Below are 16,418 nucleotides of genomic sequence, written 5' to 3'. Positions count from 1 at the left end.
TTTGGAATCCTGTCAGCTCAACCCACTCCTGCGCTTGCGCAGAAGAAGAAGAAGAAAGAAAAAAGAGCCGAATAGTACAGTAGTAGTAAAAGGAGGAGGAGAAGAGGGGCGCCACTTTGGCGGCTGCGCATGCGCGCGGGGAGCGCGAGCGCGAGCCGGAGTGGAAAAAGAGATGGTCGCGTGAGAGAGAGAGAGAGCGAGAGAGCGCGGAGGGAGGGGCGCAATTAAGCAAACCCCGCCCCACCGTACACTTGCAACACCTTTTTCGCGCATGCGCCCTCCCGAAGGTTAGTCGCGTGAGAGAGAGAAAAGGGAAGGAAGGGGGCGGAGCGCAATTAAACAAGCCACGCCCTCAGCCATACATTCCTAACACCTTTTTCGCGCATGCGCCCTACCGACCGCTCATTCTGTGTGTCTCCCTTTTTCTCTCTCGCGCGCTCCCGAAAGCACTCTCGCGAGCGAGGGCGCGCGCCGCAGCAAGATCCAGGCTGTTGCTCCTCCCGCTTCAGAAGCAGCAGCAGCGGCAGCAGCAGCAGCGGCGGAGGCTCCCTTCTGCTGCTCTGTGAGGAGAAAAAGGAGCCTGGGCATTGGGACTACGGCGGCGGCGGCGGCGAGGAGGACGAGCCCCGCTATTCCGCCTGCCTTCGGTCTTGCCCTTCTCACCTGTGACTGAGGCGCCCCCGAAGGGAGGAGGAGGAGCAGCAGCAGCAGGAGCAGCGGCGGCGGCGGCGCCTTCTCCTCCTCCTCCTCCGGGGCTCCTGCCTCGGCGATGGCGGCGGAGGCTCCTCGGCGGCGGCGGCGGCGGCGGGTGCTGAGTCTGGTGCCGTTCCTGGGCTGCCTCTGGCTGCTGCAGCCCGCCGCCTCTTCGTCTTCTTCTTCTTCCAGGAGCAGCAGCAGCAGCAGCTCCTCCTCGCCTCAACAGAACCCCCCGCCGGCCGCAGGTGAGGGAAGAGGAGGGTGGTTGTGTGTCTCTGTAGGAGAGATAGGGAGAGAGAAGGGTCTCCTCCTGCTCCTGGCCCTCCGCCCCCTCCGCGTGGCCTCTGCCTCTGGAGCCCTGGCTGCTCTTTCTGTGCCGAGTCCCCTGGTTTCTCTTTGGGGCATTCCCCTCTCTTCCCCTCCAGCCCCCTGGAAGGAAGCGGCTCTTTCCCGGGGGGAGGCTCTGGGGGGGCGGTTGTGGGTCTCTGCGGGGGCAGGGTTCACATTAGTCCCTTACGGAGTGGCCAGATGGCCTCAACACAATTTAAATCACACACACACACACACATATATACACATACATACACATATAGATACACACACACACATATCTATATACACACACACACGTGTGTGTGTGTTTTAAATTAGTCCCTTACAGGGACCTCACCACAATTTAAATTACACTCTCACACACATGTATACACACATATATATTTATGTATACACATACACACACACACACATATATATATATATATACACATGCACACACACATATATACACACTCATGCGCGCACACGCACACACATATATACACATGTATGCGTGTCTGTCTTAAATTAGCCCCTCACAGAGATCTCACCACAATTTAAATCATACATACACACACTTGTATCTATTTAAACTACTCCCCAACAGGAAACCCTCACCGCAACTTAAATTATTTACACACACACGCACACACACTTGAATCGTTTACTAAGAGGTTACCCCACACACACATATTGTACATATTAGTCCCTTACAGGGTGTTAAGATGTCCTCAGTCCCAATTTAAATTATTTATATATACTGTACTGTACTATACATTTTTTACACACACACACACACACACACATATATATATATATACACACACGCTAGTCCTTTACAGGATGATAAGGTGTCCTCACTACAATTTAAATTATTTATATACACTATGTATTTTATACACACAAGTATATATTAAATTACTTAGAAGTCTTCACTGCAATTTAAATGATTTACATATATATTTTGTATATACACACACACACAGACACATCTATCTATCTATATGTATGTATGCATATTAAATTAGCCCCCTACAGAGTGACCTGAAGTCCTCACTGCCAAGGAGGACCAGGCACCGCAAAAATGGAGGACCTTCCAGAAGAAAAATGGAGGACACGACTGAGTAAAAGCTTCAAAACACATATCAGAAGAGAGATCAATCTGTACTTATGGGTCCTGCTCAAAACATAGGACAATTTTGAATTCTTCCAGGAAGGAGGACAGGTCTGGTCACCCTGGTCCCTGTTGTTGGTATCCAAGCCTCCTTTCCCCATCAGCAGCAAAAACAACACAAAATCCTCCACACAACACATGCCGACCCACAAGGGTCTTGTCCCGCACGCCTCCCTCGGAGTAGTGTATTTATAGAGCGGTTGTGGGGAGAGAGAGAGAGAGAGATGGAGGGAGAGAAAGACATGGGGGTCTCCGTTGCTGCAGCAGACGGTGGCCTTGCGCAGTGCTTTCTTTTCGCCCCTTCCTCCTTTCCCATGTGTCTGTGGCTGCGTCCCCACTGCAGAAAATAACCTGGTTTGACACCACTTTCACTGCTATGGCTCCATGATGTGGAATCCCAATGGCAGTTGGTTGTGGCACCAGAGTGAAGCCTGGACTCCTGGTGTCAAACCCTATTATATCCAGTATGGAGGCTGCCTATGTGTGTGTGGTATATATATATATATATATAGTAGAGGGGTCTTTTGTCACTCAAGGAGTGGAAGATTTTTTTAAAGGACTTGGATATTATTATTATTATTATTAAGCTTTATTTATATAGTGCTGTAATTTATATCTAAATAATAGATCTAGGCAGTGCATGTGTGTGTGTGTGTATGAGAGAGAAAGAGAGAGGTGGCCTTTGGGGGGCAGAAAAGGGGGGTGTCCTGCCTGAAATCTGTTTCTTTCTTTATTTAAAGGCACATTTCCCCCACCTTGTGTGGAAAGACAGACAGTTGAAGGAGGTAGGAAAGGAAAGGAAGGTTGGTTGGCTCCACTTGTAAGAGTTGTGGCAGATTGGACACGTTTTCTTGCGCCAGCGGATGCCGTTCACTACACACCTCTGTAGTAATAGTAGTTGGGGGCGCCTGCCATCATCTACTATGTTGCTGTTGTGCAGGAAGGCGAGGGAAGCCACTGCAAAACCATTCCTCAGCTCTGTATTCATCAATGAATGCTTTACTCTCTGAGTGCTCCCTCCTTCTCACTCCCCCTCCTCTCTCTCTCTCTCTCTTTTTCTGCGGCTGATCGGATTTGGGGAGAGAAATTCCTTGAAAGGTGGGTGGGCAGCCACCTTTCTGAAAACAGCCCTCACTCCCCTGGACACACAAAGCTCTGCTTTTAACATTGAGTGAGACGCAGTGAACATTGCTGTTGTTATTGCCTGCCTTCAAGTCATTGCCGACTTAAGGCAAACCCATTGTGGGTTCTCTCTGAAAGATTTGCTTAGGTTTGCCTTTGCCTTCTTCCCCTGAGGCTGAGAGTTGGCCTTTCCATGGCCAAGTGGGTTTCACCCAGTGGGTTTCCATGGCCAAGCTGGGTATCGAACCCTGATCTCCAGAGTCGCCGCTACTCCGTGCCGGCTTTCATAAGCATGCTGAAGTTCTGTCATATGGTTTTATTTAATGTATTATTTATGTATTGATGGATGTCATTGGGATGTGCAATCCTGTGTATGCCCTGCTCCGAAGCAAGGTCTGCTCTGCCCTGTAGAGCTTATCTTTATGTGAATTTGCAAAGGGTTGTCGCTTCCTTGTGTTTCAGCGGTCAGTTGTTTGGCTGCCCCATAAGTACCATTTTCTGGTTTTATAAGGAAGGTAAATTAATGCAAACAACACACAGTACCTTAATAAAGACATACATTGGAACAGGCTGCTTTATTACCGTCATGAGAAAAGATTTTCGTCATTTCAAAAGATCTTAAACTGAAAAGCTATAGTCTCTGCTACTTTTTATTAAATGTCTGGATTTAGGAACGAAGTCATGATCACATTTTACGTTGGCCTTGTTGATTGTCCCTATATTGTGTTGGGGAGATCTTGCTATCTTTTTGATGGGCTTTCCATAAATGTATATCCTTCTGTTACATCCTGTAGCCTAAAAGGTAGTTGTGAAAAGGTAAATGTAAAAGGTGAGAAATGTAGCAGAAGGGATAGGTAGACAGAGAATCATAGAGTTGGAAGAGACCAGAAGTGTTTCCAGTGGTATCTTGATGCCATTGTGAAGAGTTTCCGTGCCAGGGATTTCCTTTTGACATTTGGGCGGGAAGAAACCCATCTTTAATTGTCGGTGAGACTAATCCCAAAAATAATGCTTCTAAATTGTGAAGTATATGTGGAAGCATGCTGTGGCAAGCATCCAGCGGTGTTCCACTGGTGGAAGTAGTGGGACTGCTCTTCCTCTCTATCATTTCTATCTCATGCCATAGGATCTTGTTTTACTCCATCCTTACTCTGCACAGCTCTCTGTGTCACCTCATACTCTTCTTCTGGAGGTATTCCATTGTTTCTAAGTAAATGCTAAGGATGCATGGGAGCTGTTTTCTTTGGGAGTGGGGCATGATATAGGTGAGATTGTCCTCCTCCAGTTCTGTGGAGCTGCTTCTATCAGCTGAAAGACATTCCTGGATTTCCCTCTAACCCACTTCAAATGTTATGAACTACGTCTCCCATAAAGGCTGTTGCTTAGCTAGGATATAAAATAGGCATCATTTTGGGGAAAGCCAATATATTCATCCTAAAGAACAGCTTGGTTGTTTTTGCCAATGTCTTGGAGGATCACAAGGCTTAGTACTGACATATTGAACTAGTCTGAGTGTCATGACATTTAACATTTTGTAAACGATTGTATCTATATTTTATGATGCCTTTTGATGTGGTTGCTTTTACTACTATGTTTCAAGTTAAGGTTGTGTGGAAGCATGTTTGAGAGATATTCCTAAATGGGGAAAAACAAATTTGGGTGTAGATTTTTTTAAATTAAAATTTTATTAATACATTCTAAAACAAAACACGACAACAAATAGTACACCAAAACAACAATAAATACAGGCAATGGCCCAGATAAGGCCCTGAAAATTATAGATAAAAGGTGTATTCAGGGATCCTGAAATACATCTTTCCATAAAAATCTAGCTAAAATTGGGGGATGTCTAGAGACTAAATCTTGCTGGATGCATTCACTAAATGGGTGCCAAATCTTATGAAAGGTCAATCCAGAGTGTAAGCCTCTCGCTCTGTTGTTATTATCTGCCATTTTCTCCATTAACCACAAGTCCCAGAGTCTAGTCCACCATCCTGCAATATCCAACTTTCCAGTTTTCCAGTTCTTGGCTATCTCAAGCCTGGCAAGAGCCAGAAGCAAACTAATATGTTCTTTATGCTCCAGGGCTTTGTTTTCATTCATAAAAATGGAGAACAGGAGCAGGAGTGGGGATAATTGTATACTTTTTTTAGTGATCTTGGAGATCAGTTGTAAAATTTCTATCCAATACTCATGCACTAAGGGACAATCCAGCCACATATGTACAAAGGTTCCCCTACCTTCACAACCCCTCCAGCATTTTGGATTAGCATTGGTGGACATACAAGCCAATTTGACTGGGATGAGATACCATGGATGGACCAACTGGATAATATTCTCTAATGGAAATTGACCTAGTTTTAAATGGTAAATGAGGCCCGGTATATACCGGTCTTTCAGGTGCCCTCTTCACGCGTGAGGGTTGCTGGGAGGGGCAAAGCGCCCACACGCCTTTCAACCCTGACACGTGATGAGAGTGTAACAATGCCGGCCCCCTGTTTACATGGGCACCGCCATTGTTAGGTAAGTGCCGTGCTGCATCCGCACGGCGCCACGCAGCACTTATGTAATGAGTGCGCCAGTGGCACACTTGTTACGCCGCCACTGTGGCTTCAAAAGAACCCACTTTTTGTGGATTCTTTTTCCTCCAGTGGGAAGCCTTGCCATTATTATTATTATTATTATTGGGCGGTCTGTACTGCGCCTTTGTCTATATATTTCCCATAAATATATAGGATCTGGGTGTATGAGTTAAAAGCAGGTTCTCTAAAACTATTGTTAGTTTTAGAGGGAAAAGAAAAATATCTTTGCCTAGTTCCTGGATGGAGACCCAGTCATCACTCCCAGAACTAATGAGTACTTTGAAGCCATATTTTGCGCCAGCAGGTTTCTGTGCAGTTTTTGAAAAGCATGGCTATATACAGTACATTGCAGTAATCCAAATGAGGAATAGCTAGGCTCTAGTTATGCATGCTGTGATAATCTGTATCTAGGTAGGCTCATGTTTGGTGTATAAAGCTAAGCTACAAGGTGGTATTGCATGTCACAGAAGCTGCTTCACTTCTTCTAGTCACAAAGATGGACCAGTAAACACTCAAGTGGTGAACCAGGTTCTTTAATGGACACACCTCCCTCTCCAGAACATACCAAGCACAGCTCATCTGGGCATACAAACCACCCACTAACAGTATCTCTATCTTTTTGGGACTGAGCTTCTGTTTAATGACCTTTATTCAGTCCATTACTGTGGCAACTGACACATTAAATCCTTCTGTCTCTCCTGGGTTGAGAGAGAGAGAGATATTAAAAAAGAAAGACGTAGAGCTGGGTTCCATCTCCATCAGTGGTCCCCAAACTGTGCCCTTTAAGAGATTTTGGACTTCAGCTCCCAGAAGCCTCATCCATGTTGGCCAGTAGTCAAGGATTCTGGGAGTTGAAGTCCAAAATCCCTTAAAGAGCACAATTTGAGGACCTCTGATCTACATACTGATGAATCCCCAGATGATGTCACTTCATGATTTTATTGTAGATATCTGTTTGGCGTAGGGACTGAATTACAGTGTGTCTGTGTGTGGGTTTGCTAACACTGTGAACTGGAGTGAAATGTGTATTGTATGTCTTCAAGTCATTTTCAAGTCCAGTTTTGGGCACCACAATTCAGAAAGGATGTTGACAAGCTGGAATGTCCAGAGAAGGACAACCAAAACGGTGAAGGATCTGGAAAACATGCTCTATGAGGAGAGACTTAGGGAGCTGGGTATGTTCAGCCTGAAAAAGAGACAGTTAAGAGGTGGTATGATAGCCCTGTATAGGTATTTGAAGGGGTGTCATATTGAGGCTGGAGCAAGCTTGTTTTCTGCTGCTCCAGGGAATAGGACACAGAATAATGGATGCAAGCTGCAAGAAAAGAGATTCCAACTCAACGTAAGGAGGACCTTTCTGACAGTAAGAGCTATTTGACAGTGAAACACACTCTCTCAGAGAGTGATGGATTCCCCTTCTTTGGAAGCTATTAAACAGAGGCTGGATTGTCAGCTGTCAGGGGTGCTTTGGTTGTGAATTCCTGCATGGCAGGGGATTGGACTGGATGGCCTTTGTGGGCTTTTCCAGCTCTATGATTCTATGACGTATGGCAACCCTAAAGGGTTTTCCTGGCAAGATTTGTTCAGAGGAGGTTTGCCATGGCTTTCCCCTGAGGTTGAGAGTGTGTGGGTTTCATGGCCAAGCTGGGATTCGAACCCAGGTTTCCAAAGTCATAGTACAAAACTCAAATCACTATGTCACACTGGTGAAGTATATAGTAATTTAATAGTTTGTGTAGGAGAATTCGTCTCCTTCAATATACAGTATTTATCTATCACTGTAATTTTCATAACAAGTAGAACAAAGTTGCTAGATGGTGAAATGGATGGGATTGTGGAGTAAAAGTGTGGTGAAAGACTGGAACTGTCTTTCATTCTCCCATCTGACCAACTTCATTCTTCTTCTAATATAGGCTGAGTATCCCTTAGCTGAAAGTTTGAAATCCGAAATGCTCCAAAATACAAAACATTTTTCATGGGTGGGTGAGATAGTGATATGTTTGCTTTCTTATGGGTCAGTATAACCAAATTTTGTTTCATGCACAAAATTATTACAAATATTGTATAAAATTACCTTCAGGCTATGTGTATAATGTATATATGAAATATAGGCCCCATACAGACTGCCAAAATAAAGCTGCTTCGGGTCACTTTGGAGGTATGCTGTTTAAATTATACATGCGTCCTAAGAGTCCACAATCTGCGCCAAAGCTGCACGCCAGTCCTTAGGACTGGATCATGGTTTTGTCGCAGCTTCCAGACTCTTTGGACGCATGCATCATTTAAACAGCATACCTCTAAAATGACCCGAAGCAGCTTTATTTTGGCCTGTATGTATGGGGCCATACATCTCCAAGTTACTTCATTATGTATACAAATATTCAAAAATCCAAAGCGTTTCTGGTCCCAGACATTTCAGATAAGGGATACTCAACTTGTATATGTAAAGTCACTTTCAAACATTCCTTTATAGACACAATGAAGAACAAAGTTGTACAGACAAGAGTATAGGAGTATGAGTGTCACCTGTTAATTAGAGTGTCACCTCAATAGTCCATAACTGTTGCCCTTCACTGGACTGCTTTTTGCTGATCAGGATCTTCATAAAGGAATACTTCCAGATGCCTGTCCCTAATAGTGGACATTATAAGCATTTTGCAAGTCTGTGTATGAAATAAGTTATTTATCCGACACTTTAAAAATGGCACGATGAAGGATCAGAATCACGGCAGGGCTTGACTGATAAGGGACAACATGTGTCTAATTCTGCTTCACATCCCACAAGCCAGGAGTGCCCAAGATAGTGATGCATGCTACTTCCTTAACTGTTTACCTTGATCTGAACTAGCAGAGACAAGGCTGAATTTCATTGTTCTCCCTGATACAATACCTTCCATGGTTGGAGAAAAAGAGAGATATTCTTTAGTAGTCCCTTAACTGTGAAACTTGATTAATCTTATGGTTGTCTGTGGATGATTTGGGTCCCAGCAGTCTGTTGTAATTGGTAAACAGTGAAAAGATCCTGTAAATGTTGAAAAGATTTGTAAATCTGAAATAAATCTGTAATCTATGGGGATTCTGGGGATGAGGGGCAGGGATTTTAAATGAAAAGCTGAAATTATCCTGATCCTAGTCAAGAGCAAGTGTGTATAATTTTGCCTGTCATTTCAAGACATCACATCAGAGTATGTTTTTCCCCTGTACATACAATGTAATCTGGTTATGTTTAGTCACTTTGAAGTGTTCCAAAATACATTTTAAGCCATGTCATAAGGTACTTGGTTACCATTATGCATGAAAATGTATTTAAAATATAAAGTACAGTTGCCATGTGTGTAAAGAGGCCCTCCTTTTCACATTAAGAGACCTTTTATGTAATTTAGAATGAAATTTGTTGTTTCGCACAGAATAAAAGAAGCCATTGAACTGAAAGGTTTTATATGATATCTCACATTTTTTCACAGTCCTTTGTCAACTCAGAGGCACTTTCTTCCTCTTCTGTTCCCTCTCCAGTTTTAGTGTGACCTAAAAATGGCACCAGAAAGCTTCAGTGGGGAGGTGAGATTGTCCCCATCTGATTCAGCTTGACAGTATTGGTTTTGAACACTGGATACTTTACAAACACTTTGAACAAAATCTTTTCTTGTTATATTAATAGTATAATCTACAAATATTATATCAGTTGAAATCAGTAAGCTCTCTTTATTGACTGTCGGATACTGTTTTATGTCAGTACACCAGGACAATAGCCCAGCTGGATTTTTAAATTTCTTTGGTAAACAGTAGACATTTGTTATAGCAGCTAATAGTGCTGAATGTAATTATCCTCTAATTTTTATTTTGGATTCAAGCATAAAAGTGGAAGGGAGGGTTTTCTTCCTGCTTCCCTACTTTAAGAAGTGTTTCTATCTTTTTTGGTTAGCATTTACAAGTCTACTACTTTCTTACTTAGTCAGGGACTGGATACCTCATGTGATGTAACAATGTTTTGTAGTTGATCAGATTTAGTTATGCGCTAACTTCACTAAGGGAAGGTGAAGCTTCCAATACTAATGACATAGACTTTTTGAAATTGCTCTATGATTGACCAGTTTTTCATCCTTTTTTGGACTGCTCCTTGAAAAATGGCCAGAATGGCCTCCTGTTTTTCAATTCTGATGAAGCTTTTCATGAAACAGCCCTCGGTGTCCTCCAATTTTGGCTCAGTAGGGTCCAGTATTGCACACAACAAGTTCATTCTGCTTGTTAGGACTCCCTCCAGCTTTACTTGAAGCTTTTTCTATCAACTCCTTTCACACTTTCTGAAGCATAACTTGATCTTTTCTTCCACATGAACATGCAGTGAATCCTAGCAGAGTTAAGAAATCCCAACCAGTCTTCAAAATGAAATATTTCCATGCCAAGTGCCAGGATCTGATGCAGATGGTTTGATTAAAACATGCCCTTTCAAATAGATCCTTTTTTTGTGAGCTTGTACCATGTATTTCAGGTTTTTCATCATAGTTTCCCTTGAAAGAAAGCCATTGGGTTGTAAAATCCTTTTAAGTTACATGAAGACATTAACAAACAGTAGAGCTTCTGCTTGCATGTTGAGGGCCTTCTTTCTGCAATTGTGAGGTCATGTGTAACCATTATATAGTTCTAATGATACCCAGCTGTGACATGTTTGCAAGTTTGTTGTTTTTCTGTAGTTACAGCCAGGGATATTGGAGAGAAGGAATCTGAGGTAGGGGCAACATTCTCTCCTGTTGCAGATGGTCAGTAAGATGTTTCTGCATTCTCTCCCATACATGTTGCTAAAGTGAAGCAATGACATAATCCTAAATGTGTTGTGAGATTTGCTACTGAAATATAGATGTTTATCACACTATGCTCTTAAAGAGGTACTATTCCAGTGTGACTCCTGTAGCAGCCTCCTGTTGCATGCTGGGATTGGCAGTTTTAAGGAGCTGAACTTCTCTGCCTGAGAATTCTAAATACCCCTCCTTAAAACTGCCAATCCCAGCATGCAACAGGAGGCAGCTAGAGTAGTCACACTGGAATAGTACCTCTTTAAAAGCATAGTGTGATAAACACCATACTTTGGGAAACAGATTTTACTTTGGACTATTGAAGGAGCTTTAGAGGTATAGGTCCAAAACACACTGCAGAAATAATCCCGTTTGAGACTGCTTTAACTGCCCTGGCTTGATGCTAGGAAATTCTGGGAACTGTAATTTTGTGAGACATTTAGCTTTCCCTGTCAGAGAGGTCTGGTGCCACAATAAACTACAGTTCCCAGGATTCCTCATCACCAAGCCAGGGCAGTTAAAGCAGTCTCAAACGGGATTATTTCTGCAGTGTGTTTTGGACCTTCGTCAACAACTTTAGTTCTGGTCAGACTTTGTGTCCAGACATGTGTAACCTATATTCTCTACATCAGTGGTGCTTAACTTTGTTTAGATTGTGGACCTGTGTGAGAGTTAGATGAAAATATGGACCTCTTCTCCAGAAAAATACCACTTACAATTTCCAATGTAACAGGCAGGAAATAAAAAGGGGGGGGGGGACACCAAACAAACCTTTGCCCAGTTTATGGACACTCTGAAGCTCATCCAAGGACCCTTCCCAATTGTGAACTCTTGCTCTATACAAATAGTCAAGTCTAGGGAATTACTGCTGCTTGAATGGCCCTGAATTCAGCTATTGAAGTCTGAAATACATAGATACAGCCAGATTCTGTGTTTTTTGAATGCTCTTTCATAAGGGAAAAGTAATTAGATGGAATTGAAATGTTATTTTACTTAGGAAATGCTGTCTAATTAAAACATACAGACATAGACTAAGGGCCAAAGCAGACTGCAGAAATAATATTGTAGTTTGTTGCGGCACCAGAGCTCTCTAACAGAGAAAGCTAAATGTCTTACAAAATTACCATTCCCACAATTCCCTAGCATTGAGCCAGGGCAGTTAAAGCTGTTTCAAGATGGCTTATTTCTGCCGTCTGTTTCTGCCCTTGGTCTGGAGTCCTATATTCAGTTAGAATTGTTCTCCAAAAAGAAAATAATGAGAATTTGAAGTGAAACTCAAAAATATTCTCCACATCCTTAAGTGCTGTTGTGATCTGGATGATGCCGTCAAGAAAAGGATGGGAGGCCTTCTTGCAGCTTGCTCACTTCCCCACTGGAATGAGACATCTCCCATGTCCTGCTACCTACTAGACTTGGGACATTGTGGAGTGGATCCCAACTATGTCAGGAGTCAGGCTGCAAAGCATCATGAGAAGCTCCACATACTTTAAAAATTTGACCTACCTCTATTCTATCGTCCTTCCAGCCTTTAAAGTGAGCATAAAGTTATATCTGCTGGAATTTTGCAAGTTTTTTGGCATTGTTTACCTTTGCTTCATTATTTCGATCCTTTGTTACATACCCTTAAGTTTTACCCTTGACTTATCCACAGGTAATATCAAAATCTATTATTTTGGCCTCAAAACCTGCCCACGACTTACATATGAGTTCGACTTATAGTCAAGTATATACAGTATATTGTCAGGGTGTCTGGTGGTTTTGGTATGCCAGTGGGATGAGGGGACAAAAATTGGTCCCTGGTCCCTCCTCAGTTGCCACTCCTGCTTAAGGTTTTTGTTGCTACTTTTAAATGACATAAATGACATAAATCATGGAATTGGTACAGATGGCAAGCACTGTTTACTCTAACCAGCTACCATGCAGAAATACACAGTTAAAGCATTCCTTAGAGTATGTCATCCACCTTCTTTTTAAAAGACCTGTAAAGAGAGTCCACCTCCACTTATTCAGATTTGGTATAGAGATGGAGATTAAGACCCCCCTCTCTAAGTGCGATGGTATATTAATTGATGTTTGGAGATTTTAAGGAACTAATAGGGATGTATAATTCAGTATTAGTATTTTATTGACTGTTTAATTTCATTGTATTATTTTATTGATGCAATCCCACTTTGATCCTTGGAAGAGGTGGGTCATATAAATAAAAATTATTATTATTAATATTATTATTATTTGTGTATTCCTGTGGTATAAACTGAAATTGTTTGTGCTTCTGCTAAATAGCATATGCGTTAATAAAATGTATTAGTCACATAGTTTTAATACATGGATTTTAAAACCAAGCATGTGCCATAACTGCCACTTTGTATTTTGTTTTACCTATTGTTGTTTTTTAAATTGCTGTTTTAACAAGTATGTATTCCTAATGTTTTGATTAGGAGTTACAATACATTAAATGTACTTCCTAGTCACTTTATTCACGTGGTTATATTATTTGCCAGCCCATAGAAATCAAATGTGTAGAAGAGTACATTGTATAAATGGGTGCATACAGTCCTTCCTATAAACTTGTCAAACCTGAAGTGTCAGAGGTAGGATGCAGTAGCTTCAAAATACATAATATTTAAATAAAATGGAATTTGTTGTCATCTCATTATGAAGCTTCATTGGCCTAATTAAGAATATTTGCTACTTTGTTTCATAGCTGTTTGTTGAAACAATCTGCCCATTTTGCTCCTTGGGATAATCCTTCCCCTCAAAATTTCAGCAGTTTGAATCTGACCCTTAAAAGCCCAGAGAGGGACTTCAAAAATTTACAGATCATACTGCTAAAGTAAGAAAGTGGTACTGCAGGTTGTGGGAAAATACACTTCTTCACATTTAACAGTTTTGAAATGTTGATGACTTTTTTTTAATGTGAGCTGCCATTCTGGTCATTGTGGAAAACAAAATAATTTGATCTGTAAAATACTCAGTCACTTCAGTCTCTTTCATGTGGTGCATTGGATTGCTCTTGTTTTATAACAATTAGTAGTACATAAAGAATTGAAGGGAATATGAGCACTTGATGAGGTCTGTTTGCAAGAATATTCAGAGTGACCATAATAAAGCATATTTCCAGTATTAATTAGCCACTTTTCTTTTTAGTTTTGAAAGAATTATTCTTGTACAAGGTTACTGTGATGAAAAAGATATAAATAAACACCAGTGCCTTTTAAAGAACTTTCTAAACTAATACTAAGAAATTCCAGATTTTTAAAATTCCTTTTAAACTGCAGCAATGTGGGAAACGATTTTGACTTTTTGGCCCATAAATTAACAGCGAAAACAGTTTTTTCAGGTGCTGCTTGAAATCAATTCCTCTTTGAGGACGCAAAGCATGCCAGGGCTAGGAATATCAATGCGAATGGTGGATGAGATGGAGAAAAAGTTGCAGTATGCAAAACAAAAGAACTCTGAATTCATAATTAAACTATGGAGGTTAATGATGTTTAAGTTATGAAAAGAGAAAGAGAAAACATTTTTGGGGTTTCAAGAGGGTAATGCTGTGATAACTGACAATGAGAAAATTCAGAAAGCCTTTCATTGATTTTATACCTCTTTATAACAAGTGGCAAGACATTTTTGTGAAGAAGTTGGAGGACTATATGAACAAACAGAATCTACTGAACATTTCAAAGGAACAGAGGAATAATCTAAATGAGCCTGTAACAGTAAGAAAGAATTGTGATGCTATTAAGAAGACCACTGCTTGTTAACCCTGAGGCCAGATGGGCTGTCAGCATTTTATTAGAAATGTTTTGAGAATGAACCTCTACTCCCACTTCAGTGGATGATTTTGCTAACTGGAAAGATATCAGAGAGCTGCAAAGACGCAAACAATTTCTTACACACTTACTCTTACTGGATATTTGTTTCCCATCTTCTTGCAGAGCTTACTTGAATGTTACGATGAACCTAGTGAGATAATAATCTGTCTTTAAAAACAGTTTGTGCTCGAGGTGGTTGCTGCTGTAGCTGTTTGGTTGAGGTTGTTGGAAAGGTGCCTTCATAGCAGTTGAAGCCAACTTTGGGAGGAGGATTCTGAGAATGGTGTCTTCCATGAATGTAAATAGATACCTTTCACAGGATTTGAGCTAGTGCTATACCTAATGTTCCAAGACCCATATGTGAGAATGTATATGGCTATTTTCTAAGAGCATTTTTATGTCATATTTTCTTCCTCCATTTTATGGGGGGGAGGGAATACCACTCCATTCTTTCTGTTGAACTGTTTGAAGTTTGTGAATTGAAATATGTTTTAGTGGCTGTACATATATAATACTTTGGTTTGGTTCTCAAAAGATGTAATATTTTTCTTAATCATGTGAATGTGGATTTTCAATCTTTATACCATCCCTGTACAAAGGTTCATTAATCTCAAAAAGGTACTTTAACACAAATTTAACTGTTTCATTAGTTTTAGTGGAACTTAAAAAACACTTACTTGACCAGTCATATTCCTAATTTTTACAAACTGAGTCTTTTCATATATCTGTTTCTGACGGTTTCTGTTTTGACAGAGCTTAGGTATCATTGAGACCTTCAGTAGGGAGCTGGTCTGTGATCCATATTCTCTGGAGCTGTGGTTGGGCTGGAGAAAGCTTATGTTTGAGTGGAAATGGCTGCAGCTATGTAAATTTAATTGCTGAGAAATTTATTTTCATTTTGTAAGCATAAGCATCACTGATCTGAACTTAGCAAACCGTCTGTATACTACTGATTCTTTTTGCCCCCTATTTTGAAAGTGTGATGCGGCAGCTAACAAGGCCAATGCAATTTTAGGCTGCATCAACAGAAGTACAGTCGGCCCTCTCCTTACGCGGGGGATCTGTTCTGGACCCCTCCGCGCAAGGCAAATTCTGCCTATGCTCAAGCCCCATAGGAAACAATGGGGCTCGTGCACGGCGGCGCAGTGGTGCGTGGGCACCATGTGTGTGTGTGCCCATTCAATTGAATGGGATGTGCCGCCCCGCACACTCCCTGCAGCTTGAGCGCGTCAGCTCAAGTGTACGTAAAGCGCACCCGCGTATGATGCGGGCGCACTGTATAGTGTCTAGATAAAGAGAAGTAATAGTGCCACTCTATTCTGCTTTGGTCAGGCCCCACCTGGAATACTGTGTCCAGTTCTGGGCACCACAATTTAAAAAAGATGTTGAGAAACTGGAGCGTGTCCAAAGGAGGGCAACTAAAATGGTGAAGGGTCTGGAAACCATGCCCTATGAGGAACGACTTAGGGAGCTGGGGATGTTCAGCCTGAAGAAGAGAAGGTTAAGGGGTGATATGATAGCCCTGTTTAAATACTTGAAGGGATGTCACATTGAGGAGGGAGCAAGCTTGTTTTCTGCTGCTCCAGAAACTAGGACTCGGAGCAATGGATGCAAGCTACAGGAAAAGAGATTCCACCTCAACATTAGGAGGAACTTCCTGACAGTAAGGGCTATTCGACAGTGGAGCAAACTCTCTCGGAGTGTAGTGGCGTCTCCTTCCTTAGTGGTTTTTAAACAGAGGCTGGATGGCCATCTGTCGGGGATGCTTTGATTTGGATTTCCTGCAAGGCAGAATAGGGTTGGACTGGATGGCCCTTGTGGTCTCTTCCAACTCTATGATTCTATGAAATACAGGTTTAATATGTGGAGAGGAGAATTCTTTTTCTATTCCTGTATTTCTATTGATTTCTTTTAGAATTGCTAGCAACAG

At 41.8% G+C, this 16,418-nt stretch overlaps 1 protein-coding gene across 12 annotated transcripts in view; it reads left to right on the top strand.

Annotated features, from left to right (window-relative positions):
• Positions 1-425: 425 nt before the first annotated feature.
• Positions 426-16,418, top strand: part of NEO1 (neogenin 1) — a 112,734-nt gene continuing 96,741 nt past the window's right edge. For 6 of the 12 annotated variants that reach the window (XM_042472974.1, XM_042472972.1, XM_042472970.1 and 3 more), the window contains exon 1: positions 428-941. In XM_042472974.1, coding sequence (XP_042328908.1) covers positions 770-941 — 172 coding nt within the window. In that variant the 5' untranslated portion in view covers positions 428-769. Of the gene's footprint in view, positions 942-16,418 lie in introns of all 12 variants that reach the window. The other 6 variants (XM_042472977.1, XM_042472976.1, XM_042472968.1 and 3 more) reach the window with 3 other exon arrangements.

This window comes from Sceloporus undulatus, chromosome 6 (genome assembly GCF_019175285.1).
Source record: "Sceloporus undulatus isolate JIND9_A2432 ecotype Alabama chromosome 6, SceUnd_v1.1, whole genome shotgun sequence".
NCBI classification, from domain to species: domain Eukaryota; kingdom Metazoa; phylum Chordata; class Lepidosauria; order Squamata; family Phrynosomatidae; genus Sceloporus; species Sceloporus undulatus.
Note: the sequence above shows the minus strand (reverse complement) of the source record. Positions and strands in the feature narration are given on the sequence as shown.